Source organism: Epinephelus moara, chromosome 14 (assembly GCF_006386435.1).
Source record: "Epinephelus moara isolate mb chromosome 14, YSFRI_EMoa_1.0, whole genome shotgun sequence".
In the NCBI taxonomy this organism is placed as follows: Eukaryota; Metazoa; Chordata; class Actinopteri; order Perciformes; family Serranidae; genus Epinephelus; species Epinephelus moara.
In genome coordinates, this window is record NC_065519.1 from 23,797,002 (window position 1) to 23,820,977 (window position 23,976).

The window sequence follows — 23,976 nt, forward strand, 5'->3', positions numbered from 1 at the left end:
AAGGTCATGCGGGTCATAATAGTGGAGTCAGCAACACTGTTTCCAGCCTGAATGGTTGGAGCAGAGGATCCACTGTCCGCTAGCTAGCTGTCACTTTGCCCTGGGGAAGTGCAGATTCATTGATGCAGTGCAAACAAGGCTTGGTGTAATTTTTGCAAAAAGCTTTACAAACTCAGCACAATGGGAATCATGGCAGTGGAACCTCACATGCAAAGTGAGAACCACAAAATCGCCAAGAAATGCCAAGTGTTGACAAGCTCTGTTCTGCGCCACGAGACAAAAACCATCATGCTGTGTGTTACAGTAACCATTTGGGCAAAATTACCCCAGAACCTAAGAAACCGATGTCAGTTCATGTTTTTTTCTTTCCCCTTCAATTTTGGTTATTGTAAAATCGGTCTTAAATTTCACTGAGTGGCATTTTAAAGCCTTAAATCTAACTTGCCTTGAGCTGCAGGAACCCTTATTGAATTATCACTCGATTGAGACATTCATTCATTTTCTGGAACTGCTTATCCTATTGGGGATTGCGGGGGGGCTGGAGCCTGTCCCAGCTGACATTGGGCAAGAGGCAGGGTACACCCTGGACAGGTCACCAGACTATCACAGGGCTGACACATAGAGACAGACAACCATTCACACTCACATTTACACCTACGGCCAATTTAGAGTCACCAATTAACCTACATGTCTCTGGACTGTGGGAGGAAGCTGGAGTACAGGGAAAAAACCCATGATGACACAGGGAGAACATGCCAAGTCCACACAGAAGGGCTACTCCATCCTGGGATTCAAACCCCCCCACCCTGGATTCAAACTGGGAACCTTCTTGTGCTTCTTGTGAAGCGACAATGCTAACCACTGCACCACCGTGCTGTCAATTGAGACAGGTTGGGAATGTTCCGGAAGTTGTGAAAATATCTCAAGTCAAATATCACTACTTTTGATAATCTGAAGGCTTTTTTTTAAGTATTTGACACATTCGCAGCCTGGGAAACTGACCCTAATATTTACTTCATTGATCTTCCGGAGCGGCTTCCTCACCTTGAAGTTTATGAGCAAGCTTTGACGGACAAGTCAGAACAACAGCACGATCTGCACTGAAGATAATCCAGGTTTCCAGGTCTGACCTGCGTGACATTTTTCAGGCTTTTAATAGCCCACTGGATAGATGAGAGGTCTTCTTACTCTCCGCTAGCTCTCAAATCTCAGAGGACCCCCCTCAGAAACGGCCTACTACCACTAAACACATCTGCAAGTGCTACTGAGATAAGAGAACAAGGGGAAACGATCAGATTTAAAGCAACTACGAGAAGACAAAGTCCCATTTGGAGCACAACTCCAAAACCAGATGTGCATGAGCCCGCAAATCTGCGAGTGAAGTTAAAAACCACTAACAGATACCATCTTGAATGACATCACTGCACTCTGGGGAATTGTTCCTCCCACCCAGTTTAAAGTATCATCCATGCGGGGCCACCTTGGTTCACACATTTATTTTCAAAATAAGTGTAAATGTTACAGTTCATCATCTAGGAAACATATTTACAGGTTTTGCAACAGTAAAATAAATAAGGTTGTATAGAATATAGCAGATAGAAATGGTAAATAGTCTACAATGTACAGCAGCTTTGGCTACCAAGAGTTCATTTTTCAAAAAAAAAAAAAAAAAATCTCAAACTATAGTTTAGTAATAATAAATAAAGCTATGTGAAAAAATAAATAAGGTACTCTTCTGTCCTACTAATTTAAACTACTTTTTTTTTTTTTTTTTTTACACATAGAAGAACAAAGAATTGCGTAAGCTTTTACAGTCACCTCTTCATTTTAAAGCACATGGTCATGATTCAAACAGACACAAATCTACTGAGTTACTAAAACACTTCAATATAAATTGGTCTCCAACCAATTTTGGCATCAGAAAGGTCTTTGTGTTGAGAGAATTGGCAATGGATTGAGAACTCTGATCCAAAACCTTTTCCTATGAAACCCCAGTTTGTTTCGTAATGCTTCTCAGAGTCTACCCTTCCCCCCGTACTGATCAGATTGGTACAGAGCCTCTAGGTGCAACAGCGTGTTCACTTGAGTGGTTTAACATCTCCGTGGGCTTAATATGCCTATATCAAATCCCTGATTAGGGACTTTATCCCTACAAGAATCCTGCAGGGAGCTTTCTTTAAAAAAAAAAAAAAAAATACACTGGCTCCAAAGAAAAGTGCTACGTCTCTAACATGCTCAGACGTTGTAATGTGTACCATTATGTACAGGTTCTAGCGAGCTCCACTTAGACTCTTCCACGACACATTAATCATTCGAATATGAAACGCTGAAAACTGTCTTTACAACACAATTTGTTCGTCTCAATACTGGGGGAATATACAGCAATCGGCCACAACATTTAAACCAATGACAGGTGAAGTGAAGAACATCGATCTTCTAGTTACAATACCGGGAAACCTTGGGTCCTGGCATTCATGTGGCACATTAACACTCCATTAGAGACCAAGTACACCCCCTCCTCAAGGCAACGGCACTCTCAAATGGCCCCCCCAAAGAGCTCAAGGCATCGACCTGGCCTCCGAATTCCCCAGATCCCAATTCAATCAAGCATCCATGGGATATGCTGGTACCCCTGAGGTCCTGCATTCGTGCCTTGACAGGTAAGAGCCAAGTCCGATCCACGATGGGACCTCTGACCTGTTGAGGGATGGACACAGGACCTCTGGGGGTGTCCTGAGATGTCTGGCACCAGGGCAGTGGTGGTGGATCCTCTGAGTCCTATGAGTTGCAAAGTGGGGTACATCCCACGGATAATCGATCGGAATTGGGATGTGGGGAATTCGGAGGTCAGATCATGTCTTGAGAGTGGCATGATGCATTGGAAGGGTTGGGGGGGTACTTAGTCTGTAACGGTGTTTAAGGTGGGTGGTGTGTGTAAGGTGGACCCAGGGTTTCCCAGCAGAACATTGCATTGTTAACGAGATGATCAAAGTTGTTTCATGTTGTGGCTGTAACTGTTTTTAGATTGCTTTATATTGGCTAACACAGTTATTAAAGGAAAACAAGATATGCATTAAGGCTGTAAAATTAAGGCTTTTAAATGAATCAATGCTATCACCAGCATTCAGTGTGAACAGTAGCTCCACTCGCACACAGCTGTGAATGAAGTTAGAAGTGAGTCATGGTATCGGAGACATTCCTCATAGGTCCAGATGAAGCTTCTGGCACCACTCTGCAGTCAGTAAAAATGACGTTGTTCCTGGATGAACATCGCTTCAACCTTGCAATTTGTGTGATGATGAAGTACAACTGATTCTTTCTGGTCGGCTGAGACTCAGGGGAAAGTTAAAGACCATTGGCTACTGTATTGCCGATGAGTTCAGAGGGGGAGTTCACATATTTCACTTTGTAGAATTGTGGTTTGCTGTCAGAGTTTTTCTGAATGGAATGCCTCGGGTTGTTTGAAGGTAGAAATTATTCGGGGAGTGTGTCCTTCTTGAACTTGATCACGGGAATGTTTAGACCGGCATTTTCAAAATGTTTTAATCTGGCCCCACGGAGACACCCATGATAAAAACGAGAGGTGGCCAAGAACAACACTACGACTAGTACAAATACTGTAGAAATATACAAAAACTAAGATGGAAACCACACATTCTAAAGCAGGGGGTTGGATCTGGGGGTGATATAAAGCCTGTTGACTTACAATATTTGGCTGCTGATCCAACTGGATTATCAGTTCCTTTGGCCTCCCTGCTGCAAAAAAATGATTACATCCATGAAACACTGCTGACCTCAGGGGGAGCAGCATCCTCTACACCCCCTTGTAACTACAGCCCATCCCCTGCCCTAAAGCTTTTTATGCTCCTCTTATTGCCTCAAAGTTCCAGTTTCAAAAGGAGGCAACAATAAGCATTAATATTACAATGTTCACAGTCAAAGTCTGATTCTGACAGAGGAGCTCCTCTGGCTGCCTCCCTCTCTGTTTTAAAGCAGAGCCCGGAGTGGCTGTGTCTTTTATGCGTCCACCCGTCCATCCACCTCCCAGCGTCTCACCTCACCACAAAGATCCAAACATAGAAGAATATGGACACAGATTAAAAGAAACAGAGGTCAGTTGCTTTGTCTCTTGTAGAGCATCCTCGGTTTCACACAGACAGAAGGGTGGGACCAAGGCGGCACCCAAGGTGTGTGTGTGCACTGCTTGCACTAATCACCATGGAATGGAGACAACAGTGAGAGAGAGTGGGAGGTGCCGGACAGCTCTGATCTGCAGAGTTTTCGCTGTGTTTTTTTGTTGTGTGTGTGTGTGTGTTTGTTTTAGCGCGGCGTCCAGTCGTTGCCCATGCTCAGCTTGGCCCTGGGGATGGTCATCTTGTCCGCACAGGAGGAGCTCATTTCTGGGGAGAAGTGGATGATGCCGCAGTCGTTCTTTACGTTCTGGAATTTGTTCTCCTTGGAGGGCTCCATGTAGACCACCGAGTTCTTGTTTATGTGCTTCTTTAGGATCACCGTCTAGGCAGGCAAAGGAGAAAGAACATGATCCCTTGTTGTTAGACTGAAGCCATAGTTCAGGTCTTGATAGCTAGTAGGTCATAAAAGCTTGTATGTTAGCTTTCATGAGATGGTTCTGACAATACTAACTCTGATTTTGATTCTGATTCCATTACTAATTATGACTTTCTGACACTGCAGTCTCATTTCATGGTCGAGTTGTAGATTGTAACATGGCTTCCAATTAAAAGGGCAGGACAAAGGGAAACTTGGGATGCACCAATTTTTCAGCCTAACATCTGCATCAGCTGATATTTGCGTTGTTGAATGCCATCAGCAAAATAGATGACATGCACCAACCACAGTGGCCGAAGTTTTATCTGCTGTGTCACATCAAGTTGCCCAGGCTAAAACGCAGGGCTCCAGACTAACCTTGTCCTGTTGCCCTGGGGACAATAGAAAACATGTTTGGGGTGAACATAGACCTTTCATGGTGATGCCTTCAGGTGAAAGCACACAGTAAATTTATGATCAGCGTGTCAGGAGACTCACCCTGTTGTTTCCCTGATAATGCTACATTGTGAACATCTGTGTTGAAATGGGCAGGAGGGGAGCTAGTTAACGTTAGCTGTTAGCAGCCATTGGCGAGAACTAACCAGTAACGCAGGTTGCATTGAGTTATATTATGATGGGTTCAAGCTCTATTCAGTAAAAATGACTATTAGGCCAAGGTAAATTATAACAATGCATTATAATTTAATTTAAAAAGTCGTTTTTGGCCAGAAACTTGAATAAATAATGTTTGTTGGTGTTTTCACAGCAATATAAAATTGATATTAAAGAGGGAATTATGATATATTTTACATAGTAAAAAGGATATAAAACATTTAAAGAAGATGCATGTTTTCATGTCACAAAAGGGGGAATAAACAACAAAAAAACACCACTGATTATTGCGTACTGGCCAAATTGTTACTTGAAACATTGGTATTCCAGAGTTTCACAATCAAGCCATCGCTTGGGGAAAGATTAATCCTAATGTCATGACGGCTTTAGCACTAGTTGTAGCAGAAGATGGAAGATGAAGGAAAACTCCCAGTGTCCCATTCCCACATTAACATTATCCACACCGTTATTTATATGAGTCACATATATAAGCACAATTAAAGCCTTCAAAACAATCCGCTGATTTATGCAATTTAAAGATAACTCCTCACCTTCTTCGGTGCACTGTAGCAGGACATCTGCACCCACTTCTTCTTCTTGTTGATGAGCAACGCTACGACGAGGAAGATGATGATGGCAAGGAGGAGGCCTGCCAGGATCCAGGCTGCTGACTGGTAGATGAGAGCCATCTCCGTTTGGCTGGGGTATATCTCACCCAAACCTGGCTCATCTGTAGAACACACAGACAACGTTGTTATCTGATAGCCGATAGCTTTTTCATTACCGTACCCACATTGTTTACCAAATCTAAATTGAAAACAGCTTATTTCTTTGCTTTTGGCAGAAATCCCGGCAGAAATTAACGCTGGGCGTCTCAAGAGAGATCATGCTTAGCCAGTGTCCATTAATCTTATTGTTTTAGTTCAGCATGAGTTAGTATAAGTTTCACTCATTTATCAAGGCAGCCCAAACACCCTTTATTATTATAAACATTTGCAGGGGCTGGCAGGGAGAGTACACACAGTGACGGCAATAACTAGAATGGGGTTACTACTACAGAGTGTATTAAATGGAATAGTGTGTGTGGAGGGATTTAATGAGCAGGTACCTGTATCAGCAATGATGGGCGGTACTGTGACAGTGGTGATCCACACTGCACTCTCCACTGTAATGGTGGCCGTTGTCTTGGGGGCGTTGGTGGACACCATCACCGGCACTGACGTTGTAATTTCTGTTCAAACAGTAATAAGATCAATTACCTCTATCACTGATGTAATGCAAAACCACTCAAGACATAAACATTCAGACGATGAGTTAGTGTATGAGGTCAGCGGTGTCTCAATGGATAAACTGCGTTCATAGAAACGGTCCCCTTAACTTCCACTGTACTGCTTTGTAAGGGCATTACGTAAAAAGCTCTGTTTTCCACAGGGCAAATAACAAAAACAAAGGCCAGAAAACGGCTACATATCAGGGTGAACAATGGGAGCCTATGCTGAGGTTTTCCTCTATAGGAAAAGCTGACATGGAGCTTTGCCTTCCTGTGCCGCCACAGAGAGAGCGTTGCGGGGCCGATTCAGCCGGCGACAGGAAACACGTGTGAATGTGCGGATGCTTGAGGAATGTTTTCGCTGTGAGCGTGTGTGTGTGTGTATGTCACATGGAATGTTGTTGCGAATGATGGTGTTTGCCCATGAAGCGCCAGAGTGGCGATGTCTAACGAACAAACACACACACATTCTGTCTGGAAACCGGCATTCCCTCAGTTACGCCCTCTTTTTGACATGTAGCATTATGAATTAGAACTTTCCCAACAACAGGCTGTGCCTTGTTCCAGTGGTACCACTTATTACGAAAAGCACATCTGTGACAGTTCTCGTTCTGAGCTTGTGGAAGTGTTACATAAACGACATTTTAGTATGCAATATAAACCATATTTAGAATGTATCAACTCAAAGGTGAGAAAATTTTTAGTGTAATAAAAATACTCAGAGCCACACTTTGGCACAAATACTAATAAAGGCAGCTTTCTCTTTAATGAGACGCACCTAAATACTCACCGAGACAGTGTGGGCAGCACTGGCCCTTGCGTAAGACGGGCACCCTGCAGTTGGCAGCCGGACAGCGCTGAGAGAAACACTGAATGGTGCCGTTGTTGCAGGTGCAGCTGGTGCAGGCGTTGGCCTTCCAGGAGTCCCCAGCCAGCAGCACGTCTCCGTCGCTGGTTATGCAGTACTCCTGCTGGCTGTTGTTCACTGGCAGCAAGGGGCTCAGCGTCTCCTCTGTGGTTGCACACACGTATAAATACGGTTAATAATGAAAATACACAAAGGTTAAGGTAAGACATGGGGCTGTGGGCTGAGTCACGTTACAGCCTCTTTCCCTCACTTAACAGGAGTTGGCCGTGTAAGATTATAGCTAAAGTTAAGCTCATAGAGAGATGCCATTTTCAAAGTAAAACTAGAATTACTGCCTTGCAGTTGTATGCCTCCACGTACTGGTCAAGTTACACTTACAGTTTACATGCATGTCTATGAACACATGGATGCTTCACACACATCAAATCAGAATCTGGCCAAATGTTTCCCCTTCTGTTCCTGAGATATGACGTTGAGCAATGGACAGTTTTTATGTCACACTGAAGTTGACCTTTGACCTTAGATAAGATAAGATGCACCTTTATCGATCCCACAATTGAGAAATTCCAGTGTTACAGCAGTCAAGGGTAAAGAGTCAGATTAAAGACTTCAATATTTAAAAACTTAAATAAACTAGGCATGCAAAAAAAGAAAGAAAAAGAAACAGCAATAAATAATAAATAATAAATTATTGTGTGATATTTTGTCATAATTAGCAAATTAATTCTTAAGTTATGGCCAAAAACATGTTTTGTAAGGTCACAGTGACCTTTGACTTCCAAACTCTGATCTGTTCATTCTTGAGTCCAAGTGGACGTTTGTGCCAAATTTGGGGAAACTCTCTCAACTCTCTCAAAGACACTGCATTCATGAGAATGAGACGAATGCAAGGTCACAGGGACCTTGACCTTTGAAATCTTATCAGTTCATCGTTGAGTCTAAGTGAACGTTTGAAAAAACTCCCTTAAGGTGTTCTTGACATATCACGTTCACAAGAACTGGACATATAGATGTACAGACAAAGGGACAACCTGAAAACATAATGCCTCTGGCCACAGCTATCGTCAATGCAGAGGCATAAAAATGATCTCTGAGTTATATATAACTCCACAGAGCGGCCTACTTCTTCATGACTCCCGCATTTATCCCATCTGTGTAAAATCTCAATCTGCTAAAGTTATTAAGCCTTTAGGGTTACGTTCAAGATAAGATCATTTACTGTATGTTAAACACAACACAAGTGACTCCATATGGCAGATGTCAGTTCAGTGGAAGGCCTTATCTCTCCGTCTCCTCAGTCCCCCGCAGGCCTGAGATCTATGGCCTTCTCATGACCAAAGACTTCGGGTAGCTTGTACACACTGCCCTACCCTATTGTACACATACATCATAGGGCCTGTCAGTGAGATGTGTATTATTCCCACATTCCTGGTGACCAGGCCCATACATATATCAAAGGCTGGCCTCTGACAATCTGCTTTTGTGAAGGGAGATGCAGCGATAAGGCGGGCCAGCATTCTCAAGGAGCGGCTCTCAGGCGCAGTCATGCATTGCTGATTTGTGGGCCTCATGCTCGGGAGTGCTTGGGATATGTTGACTCTAAGTGTATGAGAAGAAGCTTGAGTGTTTGGGTACAGTTGTAAATAAAATATGTGTGCGGTTTTGCCTCGACATTTGTGTCAAAGTTTATTCCCATAACCGGAGCAATAGCACAGATTTAGTGAAATTAGTTACATTCCCGCCCCTCCAGCTATAAGAGAGTTGGATGAAGCTCCGTTGTGGGCTGCTGGGTGAAAGCGGTCCACATGTGCTGCTGCCTGCCTGGAGGATCACTATGTAAATCCAACCAGTCTGGGCTGGTTTCTTTATGAGTCTGTGTGCCTGACATAAAGCTGCCCGACAGAGTGCAATAGGCAAGACCTTCCAAAACCACATGCTGATAGCACATCCAAAACAGCTTTATACTTCCCTACCCACAACCCAAACTTTTGTGGCCTGCTGAGTTTCATCTAAAATCACCCCTGCTTTACTGTTTTCACTTACCTGGGCACACGTGGCAACAGGTGTCCTTGTTCCTGATTGGTGTCTGGCAGAGGGCCGGGGGACACACTTCGGTGTCGCACAGGACACGTCCCTTCCTGCAGGTGCATCGTGTGCATTCGTCCAGGTTCCAGGTCTCCCCCTCCACGTAAAACTCCCCCCCAGGTGCTCTGCACACAACCATGTCCATCCCCTCTGGCTGGCCGCTGCCTGACTCATCTACAGTAGAAAGAGGAGCGAGGAAAAGAGAGGAAACAGTCATGTGTATGCTATCAAATTCACATTCTGGTCTGTGCCAAACAAACATTCACTCAGCCCCAAACAATAACTGCTACGCGATGAGTGAGACAACCATCCTGAGAATGTAAACAGTCATAGGTTACTAGAATAAAGATCCATGGGAGACCATTAGCCATTAAAAAGAAGCCTCGGGCAGTTTCAGATGGTGTCCAAGTTGTGTTTTGACACTAGTTTGGTTAAAAACATCTTTCTGTCCAGCAGAGTAGCAGACATCTGCAAAGAGTTAGCCTGTTGTCCCCTGACTGCAAAGTGTGTGTAGCTTCTGAAAGTTGTAGACATTCTTTCACTCCTAAATATTTGAACAGCCAACTGAGTCACTCCTCCATAAATATCCTGCATGAGTCGGAGGGTTGTGGATACAAAAAAAAAAAAAAAAAGTGTGGGTGTGGATTAGTGTGCCTTCCATTTTTAGAGAAACCGACAGAGACTGTGTGTTTGAGAGTTTAAGTAGTCAGTAAGTCAACGCGATACGGAGCTACATGCTACACGCAAACACACACCTCCCACACATGGGGCAAGTTCAATCTGAAAACAGTGTGCACTGTTTTACTGCGGTTTTCAGGGCTGAACGTGTTTCTTCAAAATGGTGTGAGATGGTGCGCAACAAGCTTTTCTCTCATTTGGTGGGTGTGCCAGAGGTGTTGCCCAATCAGTAGTGACGTGTATATGAACCCCACCTTTGGTAAAATTGCCTAAACCCAGTTAGTGTGAGGAGGGTGAGATAATGAATTAGACCTCAGCCATTGTTTTGGAAATGAAAACAAAGGTTTTGCCCACTGATATCCAAACACACATATCTCTTTCTATGTCTCCATATGGCTTTGTTAGCTAATACAACCCACACATAGCAAAATGCTGCTTCATATGACTGGTGTAGCTGGCTGGTCTCCCAAAGTATCATTTGACTGGATGAATTTTTGTAACACCCCTAAGTACAGGTTGAGTCGTCAAACATTTGAAACCGTTTTAAGTTCTGATACTTAATTTTGGACATATATTTGGCATATAATGATAAATAAACAATTTAAAATGGGGACACAGGATTAAAAGTGATTTTTCATTTCACTGGATCTTTAACACTTGGGTCTCATTTTTGTAGTTTTGGCCATCATTTTTATTGGCGGTTTGTTAAATGCTGTCTCACTGTGTGATGCATTTCTTGCCAAACAATTATTCTTCTGAGAAATGTCACCCCATTTCCAGATATCAACAACAAATTTGTTGAATACAATGTTCTTGTAAAACAACACAATAAGACCCAAGATGTAATAAAGACAGCATAGTGTTAGTTCAGGCAAGACACAATGTCAAGTTCAGCTCACATCCCAGCTACATCAGCTGATCTCAAAAAGCCCAATCAACTGATGGAGCAGCTGATTGATGAAGGGAGTCAGCTGATAGATCACATGATTCCTTTCTATGCAACCAATTGGTGGATCTCATTCAGGGCGCCCTATTTAAACTGCTCTGGCCTGCCTACTGTTGCTGCTTCCTCTGCAAGCCGCTTTGCAGCCCTTAGGCTTTACATGCAGGCGCATGGAAGGGCAGGCAGGTTAGCTCCCTATGCCTTAGGCTTTCCTCATTTGCACATGGAAGGGCAGAGAGGTGTGCTCTCTCCGCCTTAGGCTTGCTACTAAGGCGCATAGAAGATGCTTTCTGCATAGGCCCAAGGAAAGGCAGAGAGGCCCCAGAACAGAGCCATACCGCAATATATAAATATGCAAATGGAAATATATATTTTTTTGACTAAGTGTTCCTGACTGAACTAGGAATCATCCTTTAAAACTGGATATAATTTAAAACTGTTATTATTCTTTAAAATACAGTCACATTTGAATCGTAGAGACATACCTTCACATGTTGGGCAACACTGTTCAGGCCTCACAACCGGATTAGAACAGCTGGGCACAGGGCAGGATATGAGCACACACATCTCCCGTCCAGAGTGGCAGTAGCAGTCACGGCAACCGTCGTGCCAACCGTCACCTTCGTCGTACCGGTGCCCATTAGAGGTGAGGCAATAGCTGGGCATTGGGGCTGAGGCAGTGGTGCTTGGGACGTGGCCACTTTCTGGAGTGACAAAGATGAAAGGCACAGACATTACTGGGGGATGCTGAGGGCTTGTGGAATAGTTGTGCAAAACTTCAAAAAGCAACACAGCCTGCTATGGTAGGGAACCTTGTAAATTCTCTGTGGAAATTTCATTAAGTACATTTATGATTTACAGTAAAATGGACCAGTATTGCTGTCTTAGGTCCAATTTCATTAGAGGCTAAAGTGGTTATGGTTCCATATACTGGAACATTCACCAGTCAGAAATTGTTAATCTTCCTTTATTGCATACTTATGTTCCAATAATCAATGTATAATCCAGCCGCAAAAAAAGCTTAATAAATTCCAACAATTTTAGTCAACTGACAAAAAACTAAAACTTTGTAGCTTAAAGGCACGCAGACATTATGAAGGGCCGAAGTTGCCAGTAAGTGGGCCCCAGCATGTGTTAAACTCAACATGGCTCTTAAAATTTGGAGGGATCCACTGGGATCTGGAGAACACAGTGAACTGTACAACGCTGCAGAGTTCAGGCAGATGTTTCTTGTCTCTTCTCTTTCATTTAAATCTTAAAAAAAACACACTAAAAAAACAGACTTCCAAAAAAACTTTCCTCTCCGTAAATATTTTAACAGTCCACAGAGAGACTGATACAAGAGTTTCCAAATCAGGTAAATAGCAGTTTATTTGCAGTAGGCGCTGGTCTGTGCGTGTTTGTGCAGATGAGGAGCCAGCTGCACTGATCACCTCACCATTCAGGAAAACCACAAGTATATTTGAATCTGAAATATTTATAATGACGCTAAACTGGCAGAATAAACACATAACATAAAATGTGGTGCAGCGTAAATATGGCATCTGCATACTCGCTTTAAACTTTGGGGCTGAGGGAATCTAATTAGAGTTGCACACACAGCCCTTGGATGAAGCTAAACACCAACAAGAACCAAAACAAGCACACATTAAAGGCACCTCAGCAGAGCAGCAGAAGGTCACAGGAAATTATGCTGCAGCTTAGTGGCACAAATTCAACTCTGTTAACAGAGCTCTCCTATCACCTTCCATCCTCTAACCTGTACACTGCTTGACCTTGTGGTGGAACTGTAATCATGTATCAGGAGGAATTTGTAAAGAATTTTTTTTTTCTCATGTGCCTCTACAGTGAACGAAGAATCCAAAAATAGAGAAAATTCTTGATAAACTGCAGAGAAAGGGGGATTGCATTTAACATGGCAACCCTATATCAAAACATCAGTTACAAACTCTTGCACAACTCACGCAGAATAATCAAATCCAATCCATTTATCCAGTCAAATGCTCAGTACCTTCCAAACATGCATTTTCACTAAAACCTTACTATTTGAAGCACTTATGCACACAAGTAGCATGCCTCGGCAAGCGCGTGCATTCCACTGAGCAGAGTACAAATGCATGCACTCTCATGCACTTCTCATGTGTGAGACTGTTTATGCGTTAGTATTTTAAAGGAGCAGTGTGTGGGATTTAGTGGCATCTAGTGGTTAAAATTACACATTAAAAGCAGCTGAAATTTCTCCAATGTGCCAGGTGTGAACTCCCATGTAGGATTCCTTCAGTGTTCATTGTTCTGGAGGTTTTAATCGGGAGCCGAATTCTCCACAGAGGTCTCTTTCTCTCCAAAATAAACAGGCTGGGTGATTTAAACTGCTAAAAACACTGAATAAAGCAGTTTCATGGTAAAAATCAGCATTTTTCCAATGCTGTTTGGCTCATTGCGAGGGGCACTGCTAACTATGGTGGCCGACTCAAAAACCCAGATGGCCCTATCTAGAACCAGTGTTTGGTTTGTTCAATCTGGGCTACTGTAGAAACATGGCCATGCAACATAGCAGACTCTGTGGACAAGGAACTGCTCCCTATGTAGATACAAACAGCTACACAGCTACGATTTTTATTTTCAGGTGATTACACACTAAGGAAAACATACTTATTATATTATATTTCATTTGTGCCAGTGTACCCCCCTGAATCCTACGCACTGGACCTTTAAATAGTAAGGAAAGCAAAAATGCACGTGTTTGGGAAGTACTGAGCATATAACTAGATAAATGACACCTGGATTATACTGCACAAGTTGTGTGAGAGTTTGTAAATGCTGTTTTAAAATAATTTTGCTGTTGTTAAACGCAAACCCCTTGATTTCAGTTCATCAAGAATTTTCTCTGGTCTTGGATTCTTCATTCAACGTGGAGGCATACGAGAAAAACAAAGCTAACTTGACAAATTCAATGTAACACAAGCGAGTAATTGATATACAGATGCTAATTTTGTGGGTGAAGTGCTCCTTTAAGATGCAGCAAGAATCATTTTAAAGTATGGATAATATATTGATATATCATATGGATATGGATACTAAGAGATGTGTTATGTTTGAGTCAAAATTTTGGCCTGAGACTAGTGGTAGAGGGAAGGTCAATATCTTGCCATAGTTAGCACGATTCATCTTCTGGGGACCATGCTTTTTTAATGCTACATTTAATGGCCTGCAGTTGTTGAATCTGTAGTATTATTCAGTTGTAAATATCTGAATATTGCCCTACATTTTGCAGCAGTCGATACCTATACAAGAGCTCAGTTACCTTTACACATGCAGATGGAGCAGCCCTTCCTGTTCTGTCGATAGCCATCGCTGCAGTGCTTGTCACAGGTGAAGGGAGGACACTTGACACAGCGGCACATCTCACACCCATGCTTGTTCCTCCTGCAGAGCAACAAACATACACATGATGAAGCACACACATGCACACATAAAGGTCCAAGCTACTTCTGTGCAGCTCAAATAATAAAAAATAGACGAACAATGAGGATAACTCCAGGATGAACAGAGGTCTGTGGAGCAATATGGTGTTGTGACTGAGCGAAACCCAGATGCTCCAGTCGGTATAATCAACATCTGGACCTGCTTTCCCCCTCTCTATATTAGCTGCCTTTGAAGAAGGCCAAATAAAAGGCCAACACGTGACATCCCTGTGGTTTGCACATCATACCAACCCAAAGACTCTGGAAGGAGCGATCTAAAGCCAATTCAGATGCTTCCAATTCACCCTGCTGCCATCCTTATTGCTCCAAAAGCTTCTGGCTGACATACAATAGCACCAAAGATAAGAGCTAATGTAGGCATGCTGATTGGAGAGTACAGAGAAGGAAGGGCAGACAAACAGAGGGGGCTGAGGCCTTCTGATGGTCAGGTGAATTAAGAGAGGATTTAACTGACCAGAAATGAAACGTGTCAGAGAAAAACAACATTAAAAGGATATTATCAAATTGAAAGGGAGAGGAGCAGTATGAAGTGCGGAGGCTAAAAATAGGACCAGTTGGATCCAATTATCTGCCTAATAAAACATGGATGAGCTGCAGGTTGATAAATTGTGAAAAACCCAGATGAAAGAATGACCTGTATCTACACTTTTCACATTCTGGACACCCTCTCTATTCCCCCCTATCTCTTTCAGCCTCTGTCAGCCTCCCTAGTGTCTTTCCCTCAAGGTAAGTGATGATACCCATTTTATGAAGCACTGGCCTCATTAGGCCCGGGTAATGACTCTATTAATCTTCATCTGCCAGGGCAGTATAAATAAAAGAAGCCCTCGAGCCCATGGATGCCACTGCGTCCCATAAAGAGGACGGAGCATCTCAGGCTCAGCAAACAGAGGACCCTATCTATGCTGAAACAGCAATAACAGCTATTGAAACAACACTGCGAGGGCTCGGCCAGCGCCTCACTGTACAAATACAGAGACAGAGAGTGCTGCGACCTTAGAGCAAGGCTTTGTTTAAAGATGGTGTGTGGAATGCCAAGCAGCGCTATGGGCTCCAGGGGGATAGAGGGGGCTTGGGGAGGCTCTAGGGGCCCCGGGGCCCTGGGGACTGCTGGCTTGGCACAATTTCCAGTGTGCAGCAACTGTGATGGCCAGAGGAATGTCATTCATGACCCCGTGAGGTCACAGTGATGATTTTGAGCTATAAAGGATAGTAAACACAACTTTGGTCATAGAGCTAACTTGAGAATGTCCTTCATCTGGTCTGTTAACACAAGAGAGGAGTGCTCAGCACATGGTTACACATAGTTTACATTCATTCCGCTTCGGAGGCCTGCGTCTTTAGTTTTGGATATGTTCATTACAGTACTCACAGGATGTCATCAATACAACCAGTGTAAACACAGAGACCCTTTGTGCCTTTTGTTTCTTTGTGGTGGCTGCATGCAGAGGTCTTGTGTGAGAAGACAGATCTGCACTGTCAGGCTGGCAAGCTCTCACAGGATTTCAGACTTCTGAGGCTAGACCTAAACAGCTACTTATGAAGGATAAAGCCAGGACTTCCTGCTTCTTCTTTTCCCCACAGGGTCCCCCTCATCCTCTCTCCTCTCCTCACTCCTCTGGTCTCCTCTCCTCTGGTATCCTGGGCAGACATATCGGGCCCATCTTGAGCCATGGCTCCGCGGCACGCATGGTTGAGATACCCGAAAGAATCCCAACTGTATACGTTTCATAAAGGCCGCTTTTGTCCTGATGTGTTTTTGATCGTTGTTTTGAGACGGAACGATGATTTATGAAATGAGAGTGGTGCCTGGGGACCAAGCAGTCCCGGTAGAGAGCACTTCCAGATGTTTGATTGGGTTAAATGGGATTAGGAGGAGAGGAATTGCAAGGGGGCTGAGAGGCTGGTGAGGACCTCACAGTGAATTACTCACACACAAACATGCACAAACACAGATTCAGAGACCTGGGATTGGCCACCAAGGTAGGCCCTTTGATCTCGGATGCCAAACTACTGTTGCAATAGCCTGGTTGACTTCCTTTTGACTGGGACCAAACAGGCACATGATAATGTATCGGACTTCTCATTCAACCATACCAGTGTAAACACAGGAGGAGAAAACTTTGTTAAAACTGGGATAGGCTGTTTAATTGTAGCATCACTGGGCAAAAATCCCATGATAAACTTTGTTGTAATGCAAGTGGACTGAGAGGAGTCTAGACTTCTGCACTTCCTCTTGGCTCTGTTTTCAGGCTTTAGACAATCTAGCCTGTGACAGCAGACTTTGGCAAATCACAGGTCATTACAGAGGGAGGGCGTTCCTACTGACTGTTCTACAAATGCAGACACATGTGCACGTCCCCTTTGGGAGCATGATTTAGTAGTGGAGATATTGGAGAAGCGCTTCAGAGATGGACAGAAAAATGTTGCTGACGTTAGAGGCTAGAACCTCAAATCACAGTGTGTCCTCTGCTTCTCTCCCTACCGATACAAACCACCTCGCTGGAGGGGGACTGGAGCAGCAGCTACAGAGACGGACCCCAGTCAGTGGCCGCAGTGACCTGAATCCAACCAGCACAAACCCAAGCTCCAGGGTACCGTCAAGCCCTGACTCCCCACCAGATCAACAAACTTTCTGTTATTCTGTTTTTACTGTTAACACAGGTTAGTCCTGGTGCTGCCACCAGCTACCAGACTGCTGTGACAACTGGCTAGATTTCTGCCTATCCCAGCTTTAATGGAATCTATTAAAAAAAACACCTTTTAACACACACATGTAAGAGCTTAGTGTATAGTTTCCTCATATATCTGCATGTCACATCACTGAGAGCCACAGATGCCTTTAAACAGGCTGAAAACACAGGTTGACAAATGAGCATAGCTGGACTTAGGGGATGCGAAACCCACAGGGTCACTGGGTGTACTTACACATATCCATAAGGGCAGGTCTTGGTGCAGGACAAAGGTCGGCACTTGGGCACAGGGATGCTGCACTCGCACACCTCACAGCCATAATCGTCTCTCTCGTACCCCATTGGGCATTGCAGGGAACAGTATTTTCCCAGGTCAGGGCAGGAGTCATCTGAAAAAGTTGAGGGAGAGGTCATTTGATCACGGGCACAACAATCCATCATCAGTTGCTATGGGGCTGCTCACGGGAACATTCTTGTGACAGAGAAGCTTGCAAAGGCTGTAGCCATGTACGCAAATAAGCTGTCACGAATATAGGTATGTCTTGTATTGCTGTCAAAACCAAGTGGTTGTCATACTGCTTTGACATTAGCATGAGCACATAGGTAAATACAGCACTGTTTGTCCAGCGTTATAATGCAAATCTGCAAGAGGCAGCATGTAATGAATCACATTCATGCTTCTGCAAGCCGTTCCCTGAAACATCAACCCTTTGGCTTCAACGTAAAGTGAGTAAAGTGAACTTACTGTTGAGACAATGGCAGAGCAGACATCCATTTTTGTCTTGGTGGAAGCCGTACGGGCAGTCACTCCCTGACAGGGAGCAGTTTTCCAGGGGAGGGCATAGTATGGGGCTGACTGTCTCATAAGAAGGCTCTGGAAAACAAAAGAGATGATGAGGGTAAGAACTTTGCATGAGAGCAACAACAAAGAACAAACTGTGATTTCTTTTATGATTTCCTTTCTGGTTTTTTTTTCAATATGTGTGGAGGATGCCCTCAGGTGTTATATCTCATCGATGCTTTTGGTGCCAACTGTAATAGCTACCTATTTACACTGCTCTTATTTTTGGAGTAAACAGTAATTACACATAAATGTAGAGCAATTACACCAGGGTGGGTCGCACTGTAAGGGGTATTATACCTCACCGTCTTATTGTGTGGAACTGTCTCCCATTAATAAGTTGAACGTTTCTAAAGAGTATAGCTGTAGGACTGCCAGCGAAAACAATGGGGTGTCCCCTGGACTGAAGTTCGACAGCCCAGACCCTCTTGAATCAGAGCCAGCTTTATTGTGAAGCCACAATAAAGGATGAGGAGAGCTGGGAACACACAGACCTAGCACCATAGCAATTCCCGTCAAACGCCTCTCGCCACGTTCTGTGGGAGGAGCAGCCCAACGAGCTGTAACTAATTACGCTCACAAAAAAAGGATCCACTTCAATTATGCGGCCTCCTGCGTTAAAAGCACGGCGCAGCCTCACACACACAGGTGGGTCTCATTTTGGCGGGCAAGGGTAATAAAGGAACACAAAGAACCCTGCAGCTTGAAGAATGCTTCGTGGCCTCCCCTTTAATGAGCCCATGCCGACATGGCCTCTGTAGCAAAGCTGCGGGGCCACAGGAGCCTCCGACATGTGGTATGTGGCTTAATATGAACCTCATATCTGTATGAGCTATATATTAGATATGATAAATACAAAAAAGCACCTTCACAGAAGGGACAGCACTCTCCAGGGATCTTGACAGGGTACTGGCAGCTCTGTTTGCAGGCCATGGCCGTGCAGTGCGGTTCTCCATCCACACACTGACAAAAGGTGCAGTCGTCCTCTTTCCACTGCTCCTCATGGGCCCGCAGCTTATTATTCACCCAGCAACTGGCCTTAGTGCTGTCCATCGACAGTAACTCCACATCTGTGGGGAAAGGAAGAGACATAAATATTTTGGGTTAGGGAATCTTTGATGTGTTCTTTGCAAAGTCACATGTATAGCTTAGTTTTCCAATGAATGTAACTCAAACCCAAAGCTACAGCCCAATGTACCTTATACTACATCCTCTACTGTAATTGAATTAACAGGAGACAGAGGGAAAGCAGAGCTGAGGGAAGCAGGATACTCCATGAGGGAGCTAACAAGATATGGAAACTGGCTTGTTACGAAAAGCTGTTGGATTTTAGCTGACTTATCAACATTCATAAGTGGGGAGAGGCCTCCTGGCTTTGCGACAACATACATAGAGATTTAAGTTGAAAAGAGACAGACAAGTTTTAGGGTATCACTGTGTCGTCCTGAGAGAGATTTGATCATTGTAAACACAGCAAGTGTAATGACATCCATAACTGCTGGTCCCCACAGTGTCTACTCACCTTTTGGCTGACAGTCTGAACTCATCCATGTGAGTTTCAGCTGTGAGGCCTATGGTCAAAGGCTAGGTCTAGAGCTCCAGTATCTGGAACTCAGTACCCTTTTTTCAATGCTCAACTCCCTTTGTAATTACAAAAATGTAATTTTTGAACAAGCTCCTAAGGTGACGTAGTAGTAGACCCAAAAGAAATTCTGCTCCTTTGGTCTTTTCTATGCACACATAAAGCTTATCTTCTGTCTCGGATTGTCTGTCTGCTTGTGTGTATGTGTGTGTGTCTACTTGTCTAGCAGTGATACTGGGCTATTACTAATGGACCAGATGCTGAAACTCACACAGTACATTGGCACTGCAGCGATAGTTTTGGCTGTGGAGCTCTCTCCCTCAGGTACCGAAACTGGGCACTGATGGATTTAACATGGATCCGAACTCAGTGGTACCAACGTCATTTGGTCGGTACCCTTAAAAGTATTGTACTCAATGGTATGGTACTCAACCCTAGCTGGGTCAGAGTCTGATATCATAAATTTCACCACAAAGCAAACAAAGAACTTTGCATAGAAAGCTACATTTTAGATCTGTAGCTATTAGTCTTAAGGAGGAACTATAAAGTTTGAGACAGTTTAAAAGCCAATCTGTAAAGGCATTCGGCTCAGCTTGAGGTCATGTATGATGCCTGAGCCCAGCACTAGGAGATTTTTTTTTCCATTTACTGTAAACAGTTTTAATTGTTTTTGTTGCACTGTTTATTGGTAACAGAGGCAGGTTAGAAGGTGGTCTCAGAATTTTTCCTGTGTGTCAGTGTGAAACAAAGGTGCGTTCATATTTCTGTGTGTTTATGTGTTTGGTGCAGCTTTACTGAATCTGTGTCAGAGGGAGAAAGGGTGCTGTGTATTGTTCACAGGAGTCCAATTTGCCCTATCTGATCCCAGCTGAGTTTTGGCTGCTGAGGTCCCATCCATCTGGTCGTGATTAACCTGAACAGGACCTATTTTTCTCTCTTTCTCTGCTTCAATGTGTACATCTCACATATGCTGTACCATGACCTTTATAATGAAACTTTAAAGGGTCACTCCAGGATTTTAACATTTTACTTCCACGAGGCTGGGGGACTCATGACAGACAGATTAAAAACAAGAGTGGTCTGAAGTGATGCAGCAGATGTCCAGCCATCCAGACTATTTGTCCATAATACTTATTAAGCCCTCCAAACTCTGAGGCCTACACTTCCCATAATGCATCTTTCAATTTGCTTCATGTTAAAAATATGTTGTCTCCAAGTCCATGATGAGAAATAAACTTTGTAGTACAATCTCAGACAAAAAATGCTGTGAGTTTTCAGTGTAAAAAACTTGCTACACATTGACTTAATATGCAGATGACTACCATATTTATTTTGGTAAGTTACTTCTTTATTGAACCTGCATTTATTGATTTTTTTTTTGGCCACTTAGGTCAAACTGTGTTTTCAGATTGTACTATTATTACCTTACAAATTTTATCTGGCAGATATGGTGCAATGTTTGCATGTATTTGGCCCAATATTCAGACTCCTTTTAGCTCTGTTTTTGGTCTCCAACAACTCCTGACAAAAATCTCTGGCTCTAAAACTCCTAAATATTGCACTATGTTCACTAGCTAGATGCTACCTTTGTCTGTCTGATGTTTAGTTAGCTCTTTTGCCAGAAACAGTTGCCTGCCCCTGCCGTATACAGTAAAACTGTGGGCTGTAAAACAAAAACAATGGGCTGAAAGAAGCAAAAGCGCTCCGACAAGCTGAGGGGAACAGCAGAGTCTGGTGATAACTCCTTGTGGCTTTACTATAAGAAACCCTTTTCACATTACACCTAAACACTTGATCCACTGTTAATGTGGAAATATTGAATAGTACAGGTTAAAGTATAATCACAACCAGGTAAATTTAAATACATCTCTTAATCCAGATTAAGAGCATTACAGCCGATGTTCTCCGCAGTGAGCCATGCAGTTAAGTAAGAGCAGCTTTCCATAAGTAAAAGATGAAAGCATTCCATACCATCTAAACGCCTACATATTCCAGGTGTACCTCCAACACAGACCTAACATGATCTCCTCTGCAGTCTCGCTCTTTGTCTTCTTCCTTCGCTCTCATGCGACCGAACTGTAGCCAAGCAGGCAGAGGCTAAAACTGGCTTCCCACCTCAATCCACTGGCTTCTGGCAGACTGTAATGTGGTCACCATATGCGCTGCAAACCGATTTTTTTTTAACAACTGCTCATATCAGAGCTCCCTACCTGGCTTTGAACACATGTGTTTTGCGATTGGGTCCCCCCATTAAGCCAGTGCCAGATATTACAAAGCCAAGCCCTACACTCTGAATAGGGATTTTATGTTCTTAAGTCTCCCAAGTGGAAATGAATACCGGGCTGGTGCTTTAGTGGGCGTCTTGTATGCCAGGCATGTTAACAACTGGTTATATGAGGAAGCCATTAAGGTAGGGTCACTAGAGGTAAGTGTCAGGCATGATGGATTTTGATATCACCTCTACCTCTCCTGCATCAGCTTTCCACTCTGCCAGCTGGCCACACAGGCCTTCTCGTCTGTGCCACATCACCTGTGGCTTAAACCTCAGAAGCCCAAGTATAGAACAGAATCTCCCAATTCCATTGCAATGGTTGGCAAATTAAAGAATTAAGTTGCCAATGAAAACTGTATAAGAGAAGTGGACGTGGCCTTCGGGTGTGAAAAGAGCAGCCAATGCGAAAGTGCCTGAAACCAGGTGGCCACTGCACTGGTTGCAAAAAGATGTCTGATTGTATAGAAGTCAATGAGAAAATGACCCTACTTCTCACTTTATTTATTACCTCAGTAAAAACTTTCCTAATGAATTTATGGTCTCAATCACAAGTCTCAAGTCTACTTGATGGTCATTTTGTAATTTATGATCCTATTTAAAGTAAAATGCATGTTAAAGCATGGTATGTTTTAGGGGGTGGCTAACTTCTGATTGACAAGTTGCTACCATGGCGACCTGTCAATCAAGATAGAGGTGTAGTAGTAAACCAAGATAGTGATGGCCAAAGTGCCAAACTCAAGGCTTCAAAACTGCCCACAAACCACTGGGTGACATCACAGTGCCTACATCCACTCTTTTATACAGTCCATGTATGTCACATCTTAACAACATAATAAGGTAAAGGGGTGTACCTATGCAGACAGGGCAACACTCGCCCTCAGGAATGTAGAAGTTTTCACAGTCCAGTTCAGCGCACTCTGCCTTGGAGCAGAAGGAGATTCCTCCCCGGCACTGACACAGCCAACAGGGGTCCATGCGGTACACCTCACCCTCGGAAAACTCCTTCCCATTGTGGACACACTTGGGAGTGACTGAGGAGAAGAACAAGAAAGAAAAGAATCAGACACCACGTGAGGATGGTAATGCTTTACACACACTGCAGATGACGAATAGGGCACAGTGCTCTGTCAGGTGTCCATCACATTTGGCAAAGATTAACACAAGGATTTTCTCCTTGTGACTTTATGACAGAAAAATGCAGTTTTCAATCGCACATGTCAAGCTTGATCAGTGAGAGACTATCACGATGGTATACAATCAATTACAAATTCATAAACACATCCATTCATTTTTCTGCAATTGATGGAAATGTTTATCTGAACCAAATGGTGCTGAGGCAGACACTGGTGGCTGAGGTTAAGCCTGCGGGCTGGAATGGCATTCATCAGACAATGAAGCCAAGTCCATGAGGAGGAATTTCACAGGGATCTATCAAATCTTGAAAAGGCGTCGAACTCTTGCAGTGGCGGGTAAAAGAAAACAGTAGTGGGTCTGAGGCTTTGGCAGAATCTGGGCTCAGTGTGCTGGTGGCAGGTGGAGTGAATCAATGCTCCGGCCTGCCTTTCCCAAAAGCATCTTAGGACCTCGCTGTGTTCCCACTACTATCAAATAAAATGAGCTTAGTTACAGCCCCTTTGGAAAACCAAGGTCTGGTCTTGTGTCCAAACAAGTAAAGTACCAGTAAAGACCAGAATACAAAGGGAAAACCTTGCACACAGGGACCTTAAAGGGACACTTCAATATCAAAACCACATATTTTCATTTGCACATATGGGTTCTTCTCTGGCTACAAAGTGAATGTGGACAAAACAATGGCAATGGATAGGTGGTAAAATTTCAGAAACAGTCAAGCTTCAGAGCAGATTCAAATGGCCAAAAGATCAAATATCTAAAAATTAAAATCCCCTCATTGTTAGAAAAGTTGTATGACGCAAACTACAAAAGCATGGTCCAAAACATTAGTAAGGATTTGGACCGATGGTCGACACTTCCACTATCTCTGTTCGGTCGGATCGAAAGTATACGCATGAATGTATTGCCTAAGCTTCTTTATTCATTTCAGATGTTACCTACTGATATTCCTAAATCCACATTTGATC

The 23,976-nt window shown here is 43.6% G+C and overlaps 1 protein-coding gene across 1 annotated transcript in view; it reads right to left on the reverse strand.

The window, feature by feature from the left end:
* Nucleotides 1-1,483: 1,483 nt before the first annotated feature.
* crim1 (cysteine rich transmembrane BMP regulator 1 (chordin-like)) overlaps nucleotides 1,484-23,976 on the reverse strand; it is a 44,114-nt gene continuing 21,621 nt past the window's right edge. Inside the window, exons 5-15 of the mRNA XM_050061521.1 lie at nucleotides 22,729-22,908; nucleotides 18,890-19,093; nucleotides 17,928-18,056; nucleotides 17,418-17,571; nucleotides 14,309-14,430; nucleotides 11,490-11,708; nucleotides 9,342-9,557; nucleotides 7,221-7,442; nucleotides 6,269-6,391; nucleotides 5,712-5,890; nucleotides 1,484-4,515 (exon numbers count right to left, since the gene is read on the reverse strand). Coding sequence (XP_049917478.1) covers nucleotides 4,321-4,515; nucleotides 5,712-5,890; nucleotides 6,269-6,391; nucleotides 7,221-7,442; nucleotides 9,342-9,557; nucleotides 11,490-11,708; nucleotides 14,309-14,430; nucleotides 17,418-17,571; nucleotides 17,928-18,056; nucleotides 18,890-19,093; nucleotides 22,729-22,908 — 1,943 coding nt within the window. The 3' untranslated portion in view covers nucleotides 1,484-4,320. The remainder of the gene's footprint in view (nucleotides 4,516-5,711; nucleotides 5,891-6,268; nucleotides 6,392-7,220; nucleotides 7,443-9,341; nucleotides 9,558-11,489; nucleotides 11,709-14,308; nucleotides 14,431-17,417; nucleotides 17,572-17,927; nucleotides 18,057-18,889; nucleotides 19,094-22,728; nucleotides 22,909-23,976) is intronic.